Here is a 17,195-nt window from a genome sequence, read left to right as displayed (position 1 = left end):
CTGGAATTCACTATGTACTCTCAGAATGGACTTCAACTCACGACAATCCACCTAACATTGACTGCCAAGTGCTAGGAAGAAATGCATGGGCCACCAAGCCCAGCTAATGATTTTAAAATATTAATTAGATTTGAAATAAGGAAATAAATCAGGACAGTTGAGACTTATTTCAAGTCCCAAGATCAATCTCAACTCACAAGAAAGGAATTACCTAAATTTATGCAACTTTCTATACAGTTCATATTAATAAAAACCAGACTCCTATCATACACTCATATACTTATTAGATATTTTTTTGTTTATTTGAGAGAGAGAATGAGACAGAGGAAGACAGGGAGAGAACGAGAAAGAATGGGCAGGCCCGTGGGTCTAGCCACTGAAAAGGAACGCCAGATGCACGTGCCACCTTGTGCTTACATGTGTCCTGGGGAATCAAACTGAGGTCCTTTGACTATGCAGACAAGCACCTTAACCACTACGCCATGTGTCCAGCCCCTCACACTTATTTATTTACTATCCAACTGGAACACATAATTTGAAAGCAACAACAAATAATAATTCCTTACTTACGTGTTGGAAGTGGATTGTACAAACATAAAATAAAAATTCTGTGTGGAATCCTGTAATGAGGTAAAAACAATGTTAAAGATGAGAATCTGAGTGATCAGAGCTTATTACTCTGTGGGAACTGAGGAACAAGGATGTAGGTCATGTGTCAGAACTAAAGTATGAAGCTTAATGTCTGCATCATTATGGGGAGACTGGCTGGCAATCCTGGACTTTACATGATTGTTTTCTGTGTTGTGTCCTCAGACAATGGGAAACAAGGGGTGGTAGGACATGTCAACCATGAAACTGTTATGAACAGTGCATGGACCTCTCAGTAAATGCTATGATGCTGATGGAAGTGAGGTATGTGAGGATCTCTCCACTGCTTGAACAATGCTGCCCATATCTTCATGAGCTATGATCAGCAGGAAACCTTTCTGACCTTTTCACATTACATCTTGTCTTGGAAATTCCATTGCAATCCACTTACATGATTTCAGGTCCTGTTCATCCAAATGGAATTCTGAAATTAGTTTGAAAACAAGTATGCTCAGGAGATTATCCCCATGAAATTCATGCCTGGAGATACATGAACTCATTGCACCAGAAGCAAGAGATGATGCTCACAACATGTTTTTCAACTCATTGTTATGACCTTGATGTAGACCTCCGATGCAGAGCCCTAGGGCTGTGTTCTGTACTCATCAAGGAGGGAAGACAAAGACAACAAAGATAGAAATTACGGATATAAATATCTCCTCTAGGGCTGGAGAGATGGCTTAGTGGTTAAGCGCTTGCCTGTGAAGCCTAAGGACCCTGGTTGGAGGCTCAGTTCCCCAGGACCCACGTTAGCCAGATGCACAAGGGGGCGCATGCATCTGGAGTTCGTTTGCAGTGGCTGGAAGCCCTGGCGCGCCTGTTCTCAATCTCTCTCTCTCTGACTCTTTCTCTCTCTCTCTGTCACTATCAAAAAATAAAATAAAAAATGAACAACAAAAATTAAAAAAAAATATCTCCTCTATTCAGCAATAGTAGTAAGGATGGATACACACACATAAACAGGCATATGTGATGTGTGTAGCTACCTGATGCTGCCTACTACATTAGAGCTCAGACTATGAGTTTTAAGACATGGGGAAGCTAATCATTTTCATTTTTGTCTTATTTCTTCCAATGCTTTCTGTCATCTTTTGCTGTTCAACAGAAAAATTCTGCTTTTGGAGAATAAAACAAAACACAGAAAATGATGGAGATATGTGCAAGGATTGTATGTTTTCAATTAAAACATCAAAGAAGCATATGATAGACTATGATTCAATGAACCAGCTTTATCGGTAACTGTCAGATTTGTTACTTAACTTTATATTGGAAAGTCATAAACAATGTGTAAGAAGTCTCTATATGGGTACAGTAACAGATTTTGGATCCCTTGCAGTTTTTCTCCCAAACATATCATTTATGAATGAATTCAAATTTATTTTATATTTCACTGATTACAATGTTGCCATAGTGAAATACATCTGAATTGTATAGATTTTCATGTTGCTGATTTGCAATTTAATCCCACTGTGTTCAGATAGGTTACAAGGGGTTACTTCACTTTTCCTGTAGTTGTTAAGATTTGCTTTGTGTCCTAGTATATGGTCTATTTTAGACCATGTTCCATGTACTCTGAGGAAAATATATATTCTGCAGTGTTTGGGTGGAATTTTATGTATATATCTGTTAGGTTCATTTGTTCCATGACATCATTTAATCCAGATGTCTCTCTGTTTATTTTTTCTGGGGTTGACCTGTCAATTGATGTGTTTGGGGTATTAAAATCACCCACTGAAATTGTGTTTGTTGTTATCTGTGACCTTAAGTCTAGTAGTGTTTGTTTGATAAAATTGGGAGTCCCCATATTAGGTGTATACATGTTTAGGATAGTAATGTCCTCCTGGTGGAGTGGTCCTTAATCAGTAAAAAGTGACCTTCTTTATCTTTCCTTACTAGTATTTTTTTTTCTTTTTTTCTTTTTTTTTAAGTCTATCCTGTCAGATACTAGGATAGCAACTCCTGCTTGTTTTAGGACCATTTTTTTGAAATACCATTTTCCAACCTTTCACCCCAAGACAGTGTCTGTCTCTTATTGAGAGATGAGTCTCCTGAAGGCAACAAATATCGGGATCCTGCCAGTCTACAAGGCTGTGTGCTTTGGTTGGTGAAATGAGGCCATTCTTATTAACAGTTACTATGGAAATGTACATATTATTTTCTCTATTCTTCTGATTTTGTAGTGCTTCCTGTTTTCCCTTTACTTGCTTGTTTTAACTGTTATTTGAGTAATTTTTTTTTAAATTTTTCTTCCTCTTTGTGTTTTGCATTCTCTCCATTATGAAGGATTCTTTTGAGTAGTTTCTGCAGAGCTGGTCTAGGTGACACTTTTTCTCTAAGTACTTTCAATATATTTTCTTTGGTTTGTGTGTTTAGTAGTTTATTTATAACATGGCGAGGTGAGGTTCTTTCCAGATGTTGTCCGTGTGGTGTTCTAAAAGTTTCTTGTATCTGCCTTGGAATTTCCCAATTTGTGAGAATTTTACTTCTATGATTTTGTTGAAAATGCCTACTAATCCTCTGGATCGAAATTCTTCTCGTTCTACAATATACTTAATTCTTACATTTGATCTTTTCATAGTACCCCAGATATCTTGAAATTCTCATTCATATTTTCCTATTAGCTTGCCTTTCTCTTGGTTGGACTGTATTAGTTCTGCCTCCTGGTTGTCTAGTTGACATCTGTTCTCTCCTCCGTCCATTCTGCTGGTGAGATTTTCCAGAGGTTTTTACTTGACTGACTGTTTTGTCCAGAGGTAGACTTTCTTCCTGGTTTTCTTCAGTATTTTGTTTCTGTAGAAAGGTAGAATTTGGAGAACACAGGGCTTTACAACTTGCTTCATATTAGACCCTCCTTTGATAAAATAAACATCACTCATATTTGTTCATTATTAAGTGGCTGAGACAAAGGATTATATAAGTAGCTGCTCATCTTTCACCCATAAGCACATAACTTGTAAAGTCTTTGAAAAGAGAACCATTGTCTTTGTCTTTCTAACCCTGGACAGACTTTTCTCATAGATTCTAATCTCTCAGATAATAGGTATATGTGATTCCATGATATTCTCTTCCTTTAGTAACAGGGTATGTGGAGAAGACAGGTGCCAAGTTTGCATTATTTTCCTGTTACTGCATTTTATTTGGAAAAAAATAGCAAGAATTTGAAACATAGTCTGTCAGGTGTTTTGTCTATATTCCAGTTAATACAAGGGTGAAACACACAATTAAGAAAGCCCAGGGAATATTTGTACTCTTGGTAGAATAGGAGATGTCACTCAAAGTTGTGATTACTTATATCCCTCCTGAGTTCCTAAACTGGCCAGTGGTAGCTATTACAATTTAATAGCAAGACTGACATGTTACAAACAGAAATTTCCTTTTTCACTTCTAATAATATTTTCTTTTTTATTAAGTGGACACTTTGTATGGATATATCAACTGTTGTTACCATCACTGCCCTCACCCCTATCCCCATTTCACTGAGGGCCCTCCAAATATGATTACTGATATTCACAATGTAATGATTGGTAATAACATGTGAGTTGAAAAGTCTGTCATTGTAGGGGAATGCAATGCTTCTGGATGTTTCTGCCCAACCTGTCGCTAGTACATTGTTTCCACAAACTCATCCTCACTGTGCTTTATGTCTACGTTGGTGTGTAAGTCTCATCATTCTGGATTTTTGCTTTATTGCATTCAGAGTATTATCAGTGTCTCTATCCCCTACCTCCTGAAATACAGTAGGTAGTTCTTGTTCTATTGATATATTTTGGTTGTGCTTTGTTCTCTTTGCTTCCTTGAAAGACAAACAGATACTCCATTGTAGAGTGGGATCAGGATAGGTTAAAATGTAGAAGAATTATGAACTTCAAGAGATTATTTTTCTTTTCACAATTTTATTAACATTTTCCATGATTATAAAAAATAGCCCATGATAATACCCTGCCTCCATGCCGCAATGAGATTTTGATAGCTGTAGCCTCACTTTTGACCAAAGACTAATGGATGGTTCTCATCAGAGTCTATTATCTTGGTATCCATAGGATTCTGAATTGACTTTTAGTTCTACCTATGGTTTCTTTTCCACTGAGTGCATCATTTAGCTAATGAGATAGGCATTGTTTACTTAACTAGGGTGACTGACACTATTGTTCAGGTGTGTACAACTGGTCAGGATTGTTGCTTGGGTATACCATAGTCCCCTGATTTCTCACAGTATTGCTGGCTGCTTTCATACAGCATTTTATTCCATGTTTACATTAAGCCTCCATTCCATTCTCTTCAGGCCTAATCATTACCAGACAATCCCCCCATGCTCCTATTGATGATTATATCTTTTAGTCTGCTACTGATGAGAAAGTATTCTATGATACCAATATATTTTTGGATTTCATTTTCTTTATATTTCCATTCCACTGTGCCTTCCCACTCCCTTCCAGAAACCTTTCCACCCCTCTCATCTGACCATCAGTTTCTTGTTGGTATGATAGCAATTCAAGCTATTCCAGTTTAGGAAGCATGGATGAGGGAAACCAGGCATTTGTATTTCTACATATGAGTGATTTCACTTAGTATGATCTGTTCAAGTCCTACAATGTCCCTGCCAATTTCATTAGATTTTTTTCCTTGGGGCTGAGTAGAATTCCATTGTGTGTATGTACCCCATCTTCATTATTCATTTGTCAACTGATAGGCATCTTGGTTGATTCCAGTTCTTAGTCATGGTGATTTGAGCAGCTACTATTGAGCAAATGTTTCTGGAGTGAAGAGTGGAGCATTTAGGGTAGATGCTCAGTTGAGGAATGACAGAGTTAGTTGGTAGCAATATTATACTCCTTTTCTGGAGTCTACTTATTGATTTATATATTGATTTTACAAGTTTGTATTTTCACTAGTAGTTAATTAGGGGCCCTCTTTCCCTAGGTGTTCTCAAAATGTACTGTCATTTATTTTTTGTTTTTGTTTTTGTTGTTTTTTGAGATAGGGTCTCTCTCTACCCAGGCTTACCTAAAATTCACTATGGAGTCTCAGGCTGGACTCAAACGCACAACAATCCTCCTAACTCTGCCTCACAAGTGCTGGGATTAAAGGTGTGTGCCACCACGCCCGGCCCTCATTTAATTTTTTTAAAGATTCCCATCCTTTAGGGAGTGTGGTAGAATGTCATAGAATTTTTTATTTCAATGTCCCTGATGGTTAAGAATGTTGCATATTTTCAGAGTTGAGTTTGGGAATTTAATTTCTTCCTTGGAGAAATTTCTGTTGAATTCTCTGCCCCATTATTTGAGCTTAGTGTTTCTTTTTCCTATTGTTTACTTTTTTGAGTTCCTTTAGATTCTGGAAGTTAGGCCTCTGTCAGTGGTATAACTGGCAAAGATTTTCTCCCCATCTGTAGGTAGTTTGTGGGTTCTGTTTAGGGTATGTTGTTTGTAGACAAACATTTTATCTTTATTAGTTGCCATGGGTTGAACGATTTATTTAATTTCCTGGATGACTGGGGTATTTTTCAGGAAGTATGGCCCTAGTCATATTTTGTAGAAAGTTCCCTTTTTGTTTCATCCTGTATCTTTAGATTTCTGGATCTTATTTTGAAGAATTTCATCCATTTGGAGTTTAATTTTTTTGGCATGGGAAGAGGAATGGGTGTAGTTTCATTTTTTCTATACGTAGTTATTCAAAATGTCCAGCAACATTTGTTGAGAATGCTATGTTTTTGCTACTTAACATTGCTGTAGTCACTTCAAATAATTAAATATTAAATGTTCACAAAAAGACCACATAGAGTAAATGATTATGAAGAACTATTTTAAATAGGAAGTCAAAATGCATCTACAGAATACCTCTAATGAGCTAGAAATCATTCAGCACATTAAATACTAGTAAATATAAATAAAAAAGACTTAATAATAAGAGAATTATATAGGATATCAAAGGGTTTCTTTGCAGAGAGATACAAAAGTTTAAGGGAACATGAAATTATCAACATCTGAAATATCATTATGTCCTGAGTTTTTTCTGCTTACTTGGTCAACTAGAAGTCCAGTAATGATACATAGAGATAGAAAAGTGTAACGTAAAGGTAGAGCAGGATGTCAGAAGAATTACATTAATAATTATCAATAGCATCATTGTGTTCCATTGATAAAAATGATTTTTGTTTACACAACACATCCTCACTCTAGTGTATCCAAATCCTCAGATCTCAAATGTTATCCTCCTGCCACTGTTACATGGACTTGGATGTCACACATGACTCTCAGCATAGCCGCCAAGTCACTATACCACTTTCTATCTCCTATATCACCTGTGGCAAGGATCATAATTGCGGGTGGACAGAAGCACTCATGCTAGTTTGGGCATACTTAACCTTACCCATGTCCTTATTTCCACCCACACTCCCCATTTCTGGGTTCCAATAAGAGTATAGGAGCAATTTCCTGAGATCCATGAACCTCTTCCTAGATAAATAATTACTTCTAGGGTTCCAATTGTGAGTCAGAATGTAGAGGCAAACTCTTTGCCCTTCATACCACCTTTGCCACCTCTTGATGGAAAGCTACAAAAAAAAAAAAAAAAAAAAAGCCCTTCAAGATAGGTGATTTTTCAACGAACTCTAAATAAAAGAAGGGGTAGGTAACATGAGCTACAACTATTGACCAACCACAAGAGGCACAACTACAGTGCTATACCACCAAACCAAAGGAAACCTGAGGGATGAAGGGTGAAAAGCTAAGTATCAGGGAGGAGCTTAAAGGGATGTGAAAAAAGAAAAGGGGAAGAGGGGAATGAAACCTTGTTTTAAAACACCATAATGAAAGAAATCTTTGACACTCAATAAAAATTAACTCACAGAACAACAATAACTCTGGATATTTATGGTCTTAGTTCTCTGATCAAAAGACTTACAGTAGAAGATTATATCAGACAAAGGGAATACTTCTTCACTTTAAAATATTTCACATTACCATTAGAGAGATAATTTTATTAAATTTATTTATTTTTTATTAGTTTTCTATTTGCAAATACAGGCAGTTTGGTATGATTATTAGGCTCATCCACAGACTACCACCTTCCCAATGGCCCCTCCTTGTTGATGTACATGGGTCGTGCATTGTGGAGTTAGCCCACATTTATTGGTACAATAAATGTGAGAGAGAATTTTTGAGGTAACAGATGGAAAAGATGTTTTAACTGTCAAGTTTTATTTTTATATTCAACTTGAGAAGACTTATAATCATCTGAGAGGAATTATATGGATCAGGTTATCCATGGAGAGAATTCCTGTTAGATAAGATTGACTGGGTAATTGAATTGGGGATATCCAAATTTACTGTAGGCAGCACCATAGCAGAGCAGAGATCCTCTATTGTATAAAAAGGAAGAGGCATGACTGTTGATGTGCAATATTCATATAGCTCTGTGGGCCTCCTTGCTGGACTGAAAGACGCCACTCCCAGATACCATGCTATGGCTGCCAATAATATCCTTATCAATTTTGAGTATTCTTTAGTATGACCTGGAAGGATAATCTGCAACAAATATGCCTTCCTTTAACCTGATTTTTGTCAGCTATGTTGTCCTTCCAAAATAGAATTACTTAACAGAAGAAGCAAATTAACTCCAAAAATGAAGAGACACTTCCAATTACTGGTGAAATAGAGTTCACATTACAATTAGAAGAGATACCCATGCCTTCAAAGGCATTATAAGTGCCATGTTTTTGTGTAAATAGATAGGATTGACTGTATATTCACCATTAAACAGGGAATTGCTTTACTCATTGCAGGATGGTATTTAACAAAAGTAGCAAAACATAGGAATTTGTAGAGGAATTTCCCCATAAACATGAGGTCCTTTGTTCAAATCCATGACCCTAACCTAAAGTTGTGACTTGGAGCACATGTCATCCCATGTTCTGAGTTTGAAAAGTCCTAATCCCTAGATATTGGTTGCTTGTATGACCAAATTAGTGAACTCCAAGTCATCAGAATAATGGCATGTAAATCAGACATGGTGATACATACCTTTAATCTCAGTGTTTAGGAGGCAGAGGTAGGAGTATCACCATGAGTTCCAGGCTACCCTAAGACTACATATTGAATCCCACGTCAGAAAGGGCAAGAGTCAGAACCTGTGTCAAAATAAAAACTGAAGACAAATAATGACATGTACAGTAATGTAGAAGAACAACTTACACTAGTTTATTGTGTACACACTGAAACAAGCACAGGCCCTCTTACACACACACACACACACACACACACACACACACACACACACACACACAAACACAAACAATGTGATCTTCCACTAAAATGGTGACTATTACCCACATATGCCCACCAAAATACCTTAAACTCGATCACTACTGCATTTATTTTTCATTTCTTAAAATTTAGAATTCTAGCATCAAGATATTCTGTGTGGAGGAAGTCTACTTCCATGTTCGTTTATGACCAATAAAGTATATATATATATATATATACTTTTCACCAGTTTCTCATTAGCCAAAGGTGAATACAGCTCTCTCTATATATTCATAACATAAATCCCTTTATGAATTGGCATTCATTTAATAATTTAAAATTCCTAGTTGATCTTTATGCTACGTAGGATCATATCCTCACTAAAAGGTGCATGATTACATGAGAATTTCAGGAGAAAAGCATGACTTATCACATGTATTACATGTCCATTCAAATTGTTTTGAAGATTATCCTGTTTGAAGCCTCATCCATAATGATTACTGTGTTTCATTTCAGTGTGCCAGCCAAAAAATATCAATATATTCTCACAATGATTTTTGTCACTGAAGAGATCAACAGAAATCCCAAACTTATACCCAACAAGTCTATTAATTTTTCATTCCATCCTTCCACATGTGATGATTCATTGACTATTGTCTCTTGCCTACATTCCACAGAATCTATACGGATTTTTCCTCCTAATTATAAATGTGAAATAAATGAATGTGGCTTATCATTTACAGGACTATCATGGGAAAGAAGTAGTAAAATTGGGACATTTCTCTCAATAATATTTAATATAGGACAGGTGAGACTTTGTTATGTACAGAGTAGAGTTATGAATCTCATGTGCTTAGGGATATTTCCAGTAGATATTTGGATTATTCATGTATCGTTACATCCAGTTAATAGAGATCATAATCCTTGACTTAGTGGGGTTTCAGCACTTAACTTTCAAAAATTGACAGGAGGATCTATGGAGACATAAAAATGGATTTGCTACAACTCTTAAACTGTTCAGAACTTTTCCAGAGTCTTATGGATAGTGAAATACAATGAATAATGGTGTGAGCAAACATCCTTCTAAACATTCTTCCCAAATGGTGTTTAAAACATTTCAGATCTTAGTTTGAGTTTTCTTCCATTGTTCTTCCTCACATTCATTTCTATGTTCTGTGTCCTTTAGATTCACTATGGCCCATTAAATCCTGTTCTGAGTGACCGTTTTCAGTATCCTTATGTGTATCAGATTGCTCCCAAGGAAACAAGGCTGCCTTTTGCCATAGTCTCCCTAATGCTTCATTTCAACTGGACCTGGATGGGGCTGGCCATCTCTGATGATGACCAAGGTATTCAATTTCTCTCAGACTTCAGAGAAAAGATGCAAGGAAATGAACTCTGTTTAGCCTTTGTGAATGTGATCCCATTAAACATGGACTTATACAATACAAGGGCTGAGAAATATTATAAACAAATTGTGACATCATTGGCAAATGTTGTGGTCATTTATGGTGAATTAAATTCCACACTGGAAGTGAGCTTTAGAAGATGGGCAAATTTAGGCATCCGTAGGATCTGGGTCACCACCTCACAGTGGGATGTCATCACAAATACAGGAAGAGACATCAATTTTGACTCATTCTATGGTGCTTTCACATTTTCTAATCGCCAACTTGAGGTTCCCAATTTTAAAAAATTTATTCAGTCAATGAACACTTCTCAATATCCAATAGACATTTCTGTTCTGAGATCACAATGGATATACTTTAATTGTTTGGACATTGAATCTAAATGTAGAACACAGAGTAAATGTGCACTCAATAATTCATTAAAATGGTTTGCAAGTCAAGGATTTGACAGCCATGAATGATGAGAGTTATAATCTATATAATGCTGTGTATGCCTGGGCATACGCTTACCACGCAATGTATTATGAACAGTTAGATGTTCACCCAATAACAAGTCTATGTGTACCTGACTGCTCAAAGGTATGTATTGTCATCAGTAATACTTTCTAAGTAGCTGCATATATGTTTAAAACCTGTTGCTGGGAGTACTTTTGAATTTGGGTGCTTCTCCATTTATCTGTGGGAATTCATTTTTTTCACATTATGGGGTACATGCAATAGAGTTTCATTTTCTGGGTAGGGTGTTAAAAAACAAAGGTATTACTCATATCACATATTATGTCCATTTCGTCTTTACTTAATTGGAACTGATATGTTTCCTTTAGTTTTACCACACTATGAAGAATATGGAAATTATTAACCCCATTGGAGACCTAGTGACTATTAATGAGAAAAGAAAATGTGATGCAGACTATGATATTTTCCACATTTCAAATTATCCACAAGGTCTTGGAATCAAGGTGAAAATAGGACAGTTTACATCATATGGTTCCTTCGGTCAACAATTGTATTTGTCTGATGAGGCTATAGAGTGGGCCACATGGAGTAGGCAGGTATATTTACCTAACTGTGATGTTTTACTCTCAACATAAATAGATAAAATCATGTGGGCCCATGTGTGCCCTCACGATTTGGCCAAGTGCAACATGTTGTTTATGTTTCTTTTACCAATGTCCTAGATTTTCTTTATATCTTTTGAAAAATATTTGGAAATGGCAAAATATTTCATCAAAATCTTGACAGACATGCTGGGTGTTGTGGTGCATGACTTTAATTCCACCACTCGGGAGGCAGAGTTAGGAGGATTGCTGTGAGTTCAAGGCCAGCCTGAGATCACATAGTATATTTCAGGTCAGCCTAGGCTAGAGTGAGACTCTACCTCAAAAACAAAAAAAAACATCTTGACAGACATGACAACATACATTGTAATAAATAGAGTGTTACACCTCAATTTTATTGTAGATGTGGATAAAGAGTTTAGTAAGGGTGATTATTTTCACATATCGTTTGAATGGAGTATATAACATTACCAACTTTTACAACTACACTTCTGGTTTACCTCAGGTTCCCTCTTCTGTGTGCAGTGAGACTTGCAAGCTTGGTTTCAGGAAGTTCCGACATGAGGGAAACGCAGCCTGTTGTTTTGATTGTTTCCCCTGCCCAGAAAATGAGATTTCTAACAAATCGGGTAAGTTGATGGTTTAGAGAGTCTTTCTCCAGTTTGTCTCTTTTATCCATCTATCTGAAAAAAAAACAGATAATATTTCTTCATTGCCTTATGTAATCACTTGGGTGAAATGATAAATACTCATGACCATAAACATAATACTCACTTTACTCCATGAACCACATTTTTAGTACCTAGATCCATTGTACATACTGGTTCTCCCACAATAAAAATACTCTTTGAGGTCAAATAGTAAATGAATATATTATTTCTATCAAGGAATGTCACATATTCATATAATCCTCTGTGAATCGACATAAAATGAAGTTAAAAAGAAAGAATCTTTCACATCCTTATCTTCCCAGGATGCAAGAGGTTGCTGATGAATAATATATGCTCAGAGATATAATTTTTGGACATAAATTTTTATATTCATTCCATTCTGTTATTTATTGATTGATTAGATAGGGAAGGAGAGATAAAGTGAGAATGTGAATGCCAGAGCCTCTACCCACTGCAAACGAAGTTCAGATGCATGTGCCACCATATAGAACTGGTTTACATGGGATGTGGAGAGTCAAACCTGGGTCCTTAGTCTTCGCAAGAAAGTACTTTAGACAGTATGCCACCACTCCTCCCTTTTCTGGCTTTAGCGATATGTAATTTTGCAAACACTTTCAATATAAGCATAATATCTCCTTAGCATCTATGAAATAATAATTCAGAAAGCAGCTGGTTTCAAGACTTTAGGTAATAGCATATCACAGCTATTTAAATCCTTTATCAGGAAACATAAACATTCCAATTAAAATATCATGTGCATCATTTTAGATGTAATTTGAAGCATTTAAGGAGATAATGGGAAATAGTCTGAATTTAAAAGTGACAGTCAGCGTGTCTAGTGCCAGAAGGCGCTACATAGGCGACTGGGGGAAGTGACCAAGATTTGTCCAAGCAACATATTGTTTAACCTAAGTAGCAACAATTAACCGGATGTGATACCCACACAAGTGCAATAGTGGTACACAGCCATGGTGAGGAATCAATTGCTCTTGATTTGGCTAACTGATCCACTCAGTGGTACTAGACCCTGAGCTGGAGCTGGGAAACAAGTCAGAACCATACCCAAACACAAGCCCACTCTACAATATCAAGCTACCATCAATCACGGGGTATAAGAGGGCCTACACCTATCAAACTGTCTATCAAAAAAGTAAGTGTTATCTCAATTTTCTGGGTGCTAACTTACTCTCCGTTGGAGAATCTGCTTCTCTTTTCCAGATAGATGCAGATCCTAAGAAGAGAGCTGCCCCAACATACCTCAGAAGGGGCCCAACTGAAACTAAGGACAACTGGCGAAATAAGCAGGGTGATGTTTTCCTGTGAACTGGATACCAGCACAAAGGGGAAGGAGATCAATGCAGAGAAAAATCAACTCCTACCAAATCAGAGAGCCAGAGCCTCAGAGGCCCCCAACACCTCAGCACTGAAGCAGACCAAAAATGAACCCAACATGGCTCAGGGAAATCTTGCGGAAGAGGGGGCGGAAAGAATGTCAGAGTTACATGTTGGGTGATGATTTTCAGAGACATTTATCATACTAATAACTGGGGGCTAACTCCACAATGCACGACCCATTTTCAATAACAAGGAGGGTCTAATGGGAGGGGGTAGATCACAGATGAGCCTAAATAATGGTACCAAACTGCCTGTATTTACTGAAAAGAAAACTAATAAATTAAATTTTAAAAAAAAAGTAAGAATAAAACATATATCTCATATGTCAAACCTACTGGGTTGAGCACAGAATGGAAAAATAGGTAATATTTTATGTTGCTCTCTATTACAGGTGAGAACTCAATACAATGGGAGTGGCACGTTAAAGTAGAACCTAAAGGCTGTGGTAAATGTTATCAATAGGATTTAAATATGATATAAATATTAATTCCTCAGTATTTTCCTCTATTAGAGTCTGGAGCACACGCTAACATCCAGACAACATTTTCAGTGTACCAGAGTCAAAGTGGATACAGAGTAATATTGATACATGATGTAAAAAAGGAACGAGATTGACATGAATTTTTAGTATGATTGGATAATATCACAAAATGAATAAAATAATATAATTAGAAGTATATTAAAACAGTGTTCATTCAAGTAATACTTCAACATGCAATCCAAACTAATTAATTAAAGATAGATTTATTTTATTTATTTATTTATTTATTTGAGAGCGACAGACACACAGAGAAAGACAGATGGAGGGAGAGAGAGAGAATGGGCGTGCCATGGCTTCCAGCCTCTGCAAACGAACTCCAGACGCGTGTGCTCCTTTGTGCATCTGCCTATCATGAGATCTGGGGAACCAAGCCTCAAACCAGGGTCCTTAGGCTTCATAGGCAAGCGCTTAACCACTAAGCCATCTCTCCAGCCCCAAACTAATTAATTAAATACAAACTTTAGTGGTGTTGGATAAGTTCAGTATTAGCATTGAAGTGTTTTTTGTTTTTTTTTTAATTTGTACATGTTGGCCATGTTATATTTACCAAATTAGGTGGGATGTATGGCCTTATACTATAAGATTCATAAAATATATGTGCATAAATTTACAATACATGATTAAGAGAAGTAATATTATAATTATTGGAAAAATATTCCTTTATGTAAATATTCAATAGGAGATACCATTTATTTCTTATAAGTCCTCTTTTATGATTCAATGCAATTACAATCAAAACTGTAAAGCACCATGATAGAAAATACAACCTATAGGGGGCAAGAATTCTCCAAGTTCCTTATTGTGTGTCATGTTCATTCTTTTTTTAAAGTTGGCAAATTTTCTTGTTTATAATCCTTTCTTTGAATAAACTTCTTGACGAAATTATGCTAAAACATAGACCAAGGATTATTGAGGTAAATTTGGAGAAACAGATAAATGATATGTCATCTCAAAATTTGTATATGAATACCTATTCCCAGGAGATAGATTTAAGAAATAATCATATTAGAGTTAATTATATCTAGGTTTATTCAATTTCATTTATATTCCCTAAAATATGTGTTGGAACAATTATATGTACCTACTGACATTTGGGTACAAAGCCATAAAACATCAGCTGATACAGACAGATAGGCTTCATAAGACAGAGAACTGTAGTATGAGGGAAAAATCACATTTTATTATCTAAATTTATGGATGTTGTCTAACAAAGGTGTTAAAATCAACATAGTATCATGTACCTCTCTGATCTCATACTACAGTGTATACAGAACTCTGAGCTAGAGTTTTTTTTCTTTTTGAGACAAGACTACCTCTTTTAATGAAAGAGAGCATGAGTGTGAGGGAGTGAGAGAAAGAGAGATAATTGGGGTGCAATCGTCCCTAACCACTGCAGTTGAATTCCAAACGTGTGCCACCTTGTGGAAATGTGAGACTTACTCGTGTATCACCAAGTGTGTCTAACTTATGAGAGATGTGGTGAATCAAGCATGGGCCCTTAGGCATTGCAGGCAAGCATCTTAATTGATAAGCCATCTCTCCTGTAGCAGAAATCATAAGAAATACCTCATGTAAGAAATGTCACTATATAATTCTAGTACACTGCAACAAAATTATTTTATTCTTTTAAGAAAAACAAAGGGTCAAGAGAATATATAAGGTAAGATAAGTGAATAAAATACAGCTTTGTTAGGCTGAGGAGATGGCTCACCAGTTAAAGCAAGGACATGCAAAACCTAACTACCTCAGTTCAATTCCCCATTGCACAGAGAAAGACAGATGTACAAAGTGGTACATGTATGTGGTGCTTGTTTACAGTGGCTAGAGGTTCATGCGCACCCATTCTCTCTGGATTTCTCTGTCTCCCTCTGCCTATGAGCAAGTAAATAAAGTATTCTTTTTTAAAAAAGCTTTGTTTATCTCACCTAATATGATTGTCTTTATTAATTGCCATCATGGCTATAAAGAGAACTACCTTAATTGTAAATAGGACCTAGAATACAAGAATGTTGCAACAAAGAAGTAAATACTGCCACTAATCTGATGATATTTTGCATTGTCTACTAGATATGGATCAATGTGTGAAGTGCCTAATCAACCAATAGGCTAGCCTAGAGAAAAATCACTGTCTCCAAAAAACTATGAAGTTTCTGGCTTATGAAGATGCCTTGGGGATAGCTCTGGCTTGTATAGCGCTTTGCTTCTCTACACTCACTGCTGTTGTACTTGGGGTTTTTATGAAGCACAAAAACACACCAATTGTGAAGGCCAATAATCGAACAAACAGCTACATCCTGCTCGTTTCCCTCGAGTGCTGTTTTCTCTGCCCATTACTCTTCATTGGACACCCCACCATAGCCAAGTGTATCCTGCAGCAGATCACATTTGCACTTCTGTTCACTGTGGCTGTGTCAACTGTTTTGGCCAAAACAATAACTGTGGTTCTGGCCTTCAGGGCCACTGCTCCAGGACAAAAGTTGAGGGGACTGCTGGTATCAGGAGCACCTAACTTCATCATTCCCATCTGTACCTTGATCCAACTTGTTCTCTGTGGCATCTGGATGGGAACATCCCCTCCCTTTGTTGACACTGATGAACACTCAGAACATGGGTACATCATCATTGTGTGCAACAAAGGCTCAGACACTGCCTTCTACTGTGTCCTGTGATACCTGGGATCTCTGGCTATAGGGAGCTTTACTGTGGCTTTCCTGGGCAGAAACCTGCCTGATGCATTCAATGAAGCCAAATTTCTGACCTTCAGCATGCTGGTGTTCTGCAGTGTGTGGGTCACTTTCCTCCCTGTCTATCACAGCTCCAAGGGGATAGCCATGGTGATAGTGGAAATCTTCTCTATCATGGCCTCCAGTACAGGATTGATAAGTTGCATATTTTTCCCCAAGTGTTACATCCTTTTGATAAGACCCAGTAAAAATACTCTAAAGAGGGTGAAGAAAAATCATATTGTACAACCAATTGATTTTTAAATTTTACCTCATATGTCTTAACTTAAATTATATCCTGTAGAAACCCTTGCACTATTGTAAACACTAAATATTAAAAAGAGGTTAAGATATTTCTTCATGTGTACAAGTATTATTTGGTCTCTAACATTGTTTGTTTTCTCAATTTTTATTAACATTTTCCATGATTATAAATATATCCCATGGTAATACCCTCTGTGCTCTACCCTCCCCTTTTCCCTTTAAATTCCATTCTCCGTCATATCC

General features: G+C 36.7%; 1 protein-coding gene across 1 annotated transcript in view; it reads left to right on the top strand.

Annotated features, from left to right (window-relative positions):
* Nucleotides 1-16,952, top strand: part of LOC123457243 (vomeronasal type-2 receptor 116-like) — a 45,166-nt gene extending 28,214 nt beyond the window's left edge. Inside the window, 5 exon segments of the mRNA XM_045141212.1 lie at nt 10,078-10,748; nt 10,750-10,879; nt 11,125-11,352; nt 11,864-11,987; nt 16,033-16,952. Of these exon segments, the coding sequence (XP_044997147.1) occupies nt 10,078-10,748; nt 10,750-10,879; nt 11,125-11,352; nt 11,864-11,987; nt 16,033-16,952 (2,073 nt within the window).
* Nucleotides 16,953-17,195: the final 243 nt, after the last annotated feature.

The sequence above is a fragment of the Jaculus jaculus genome, unplaced genomic scaffold, assembly GCF_020740685.1.
Source record: "Jaculus jaculus isolate mJacJac1 unplaced genomic scaffold, mJacJac1.mat.Y.cur mat_scaffold_110_1_198054_arrow_ctg1, whole genome shotgun sequence".
In the NCBI taxonomy this organism is placed as follows: Eukaryota; Metazoa; Chordata; class Mammalia; order Rodentia; family Dipodidae; genus Jaculus; species Jaculus jaculus.
This window is presented reverse-complemented; position numbering and strand designations above follow the sequence as displayed.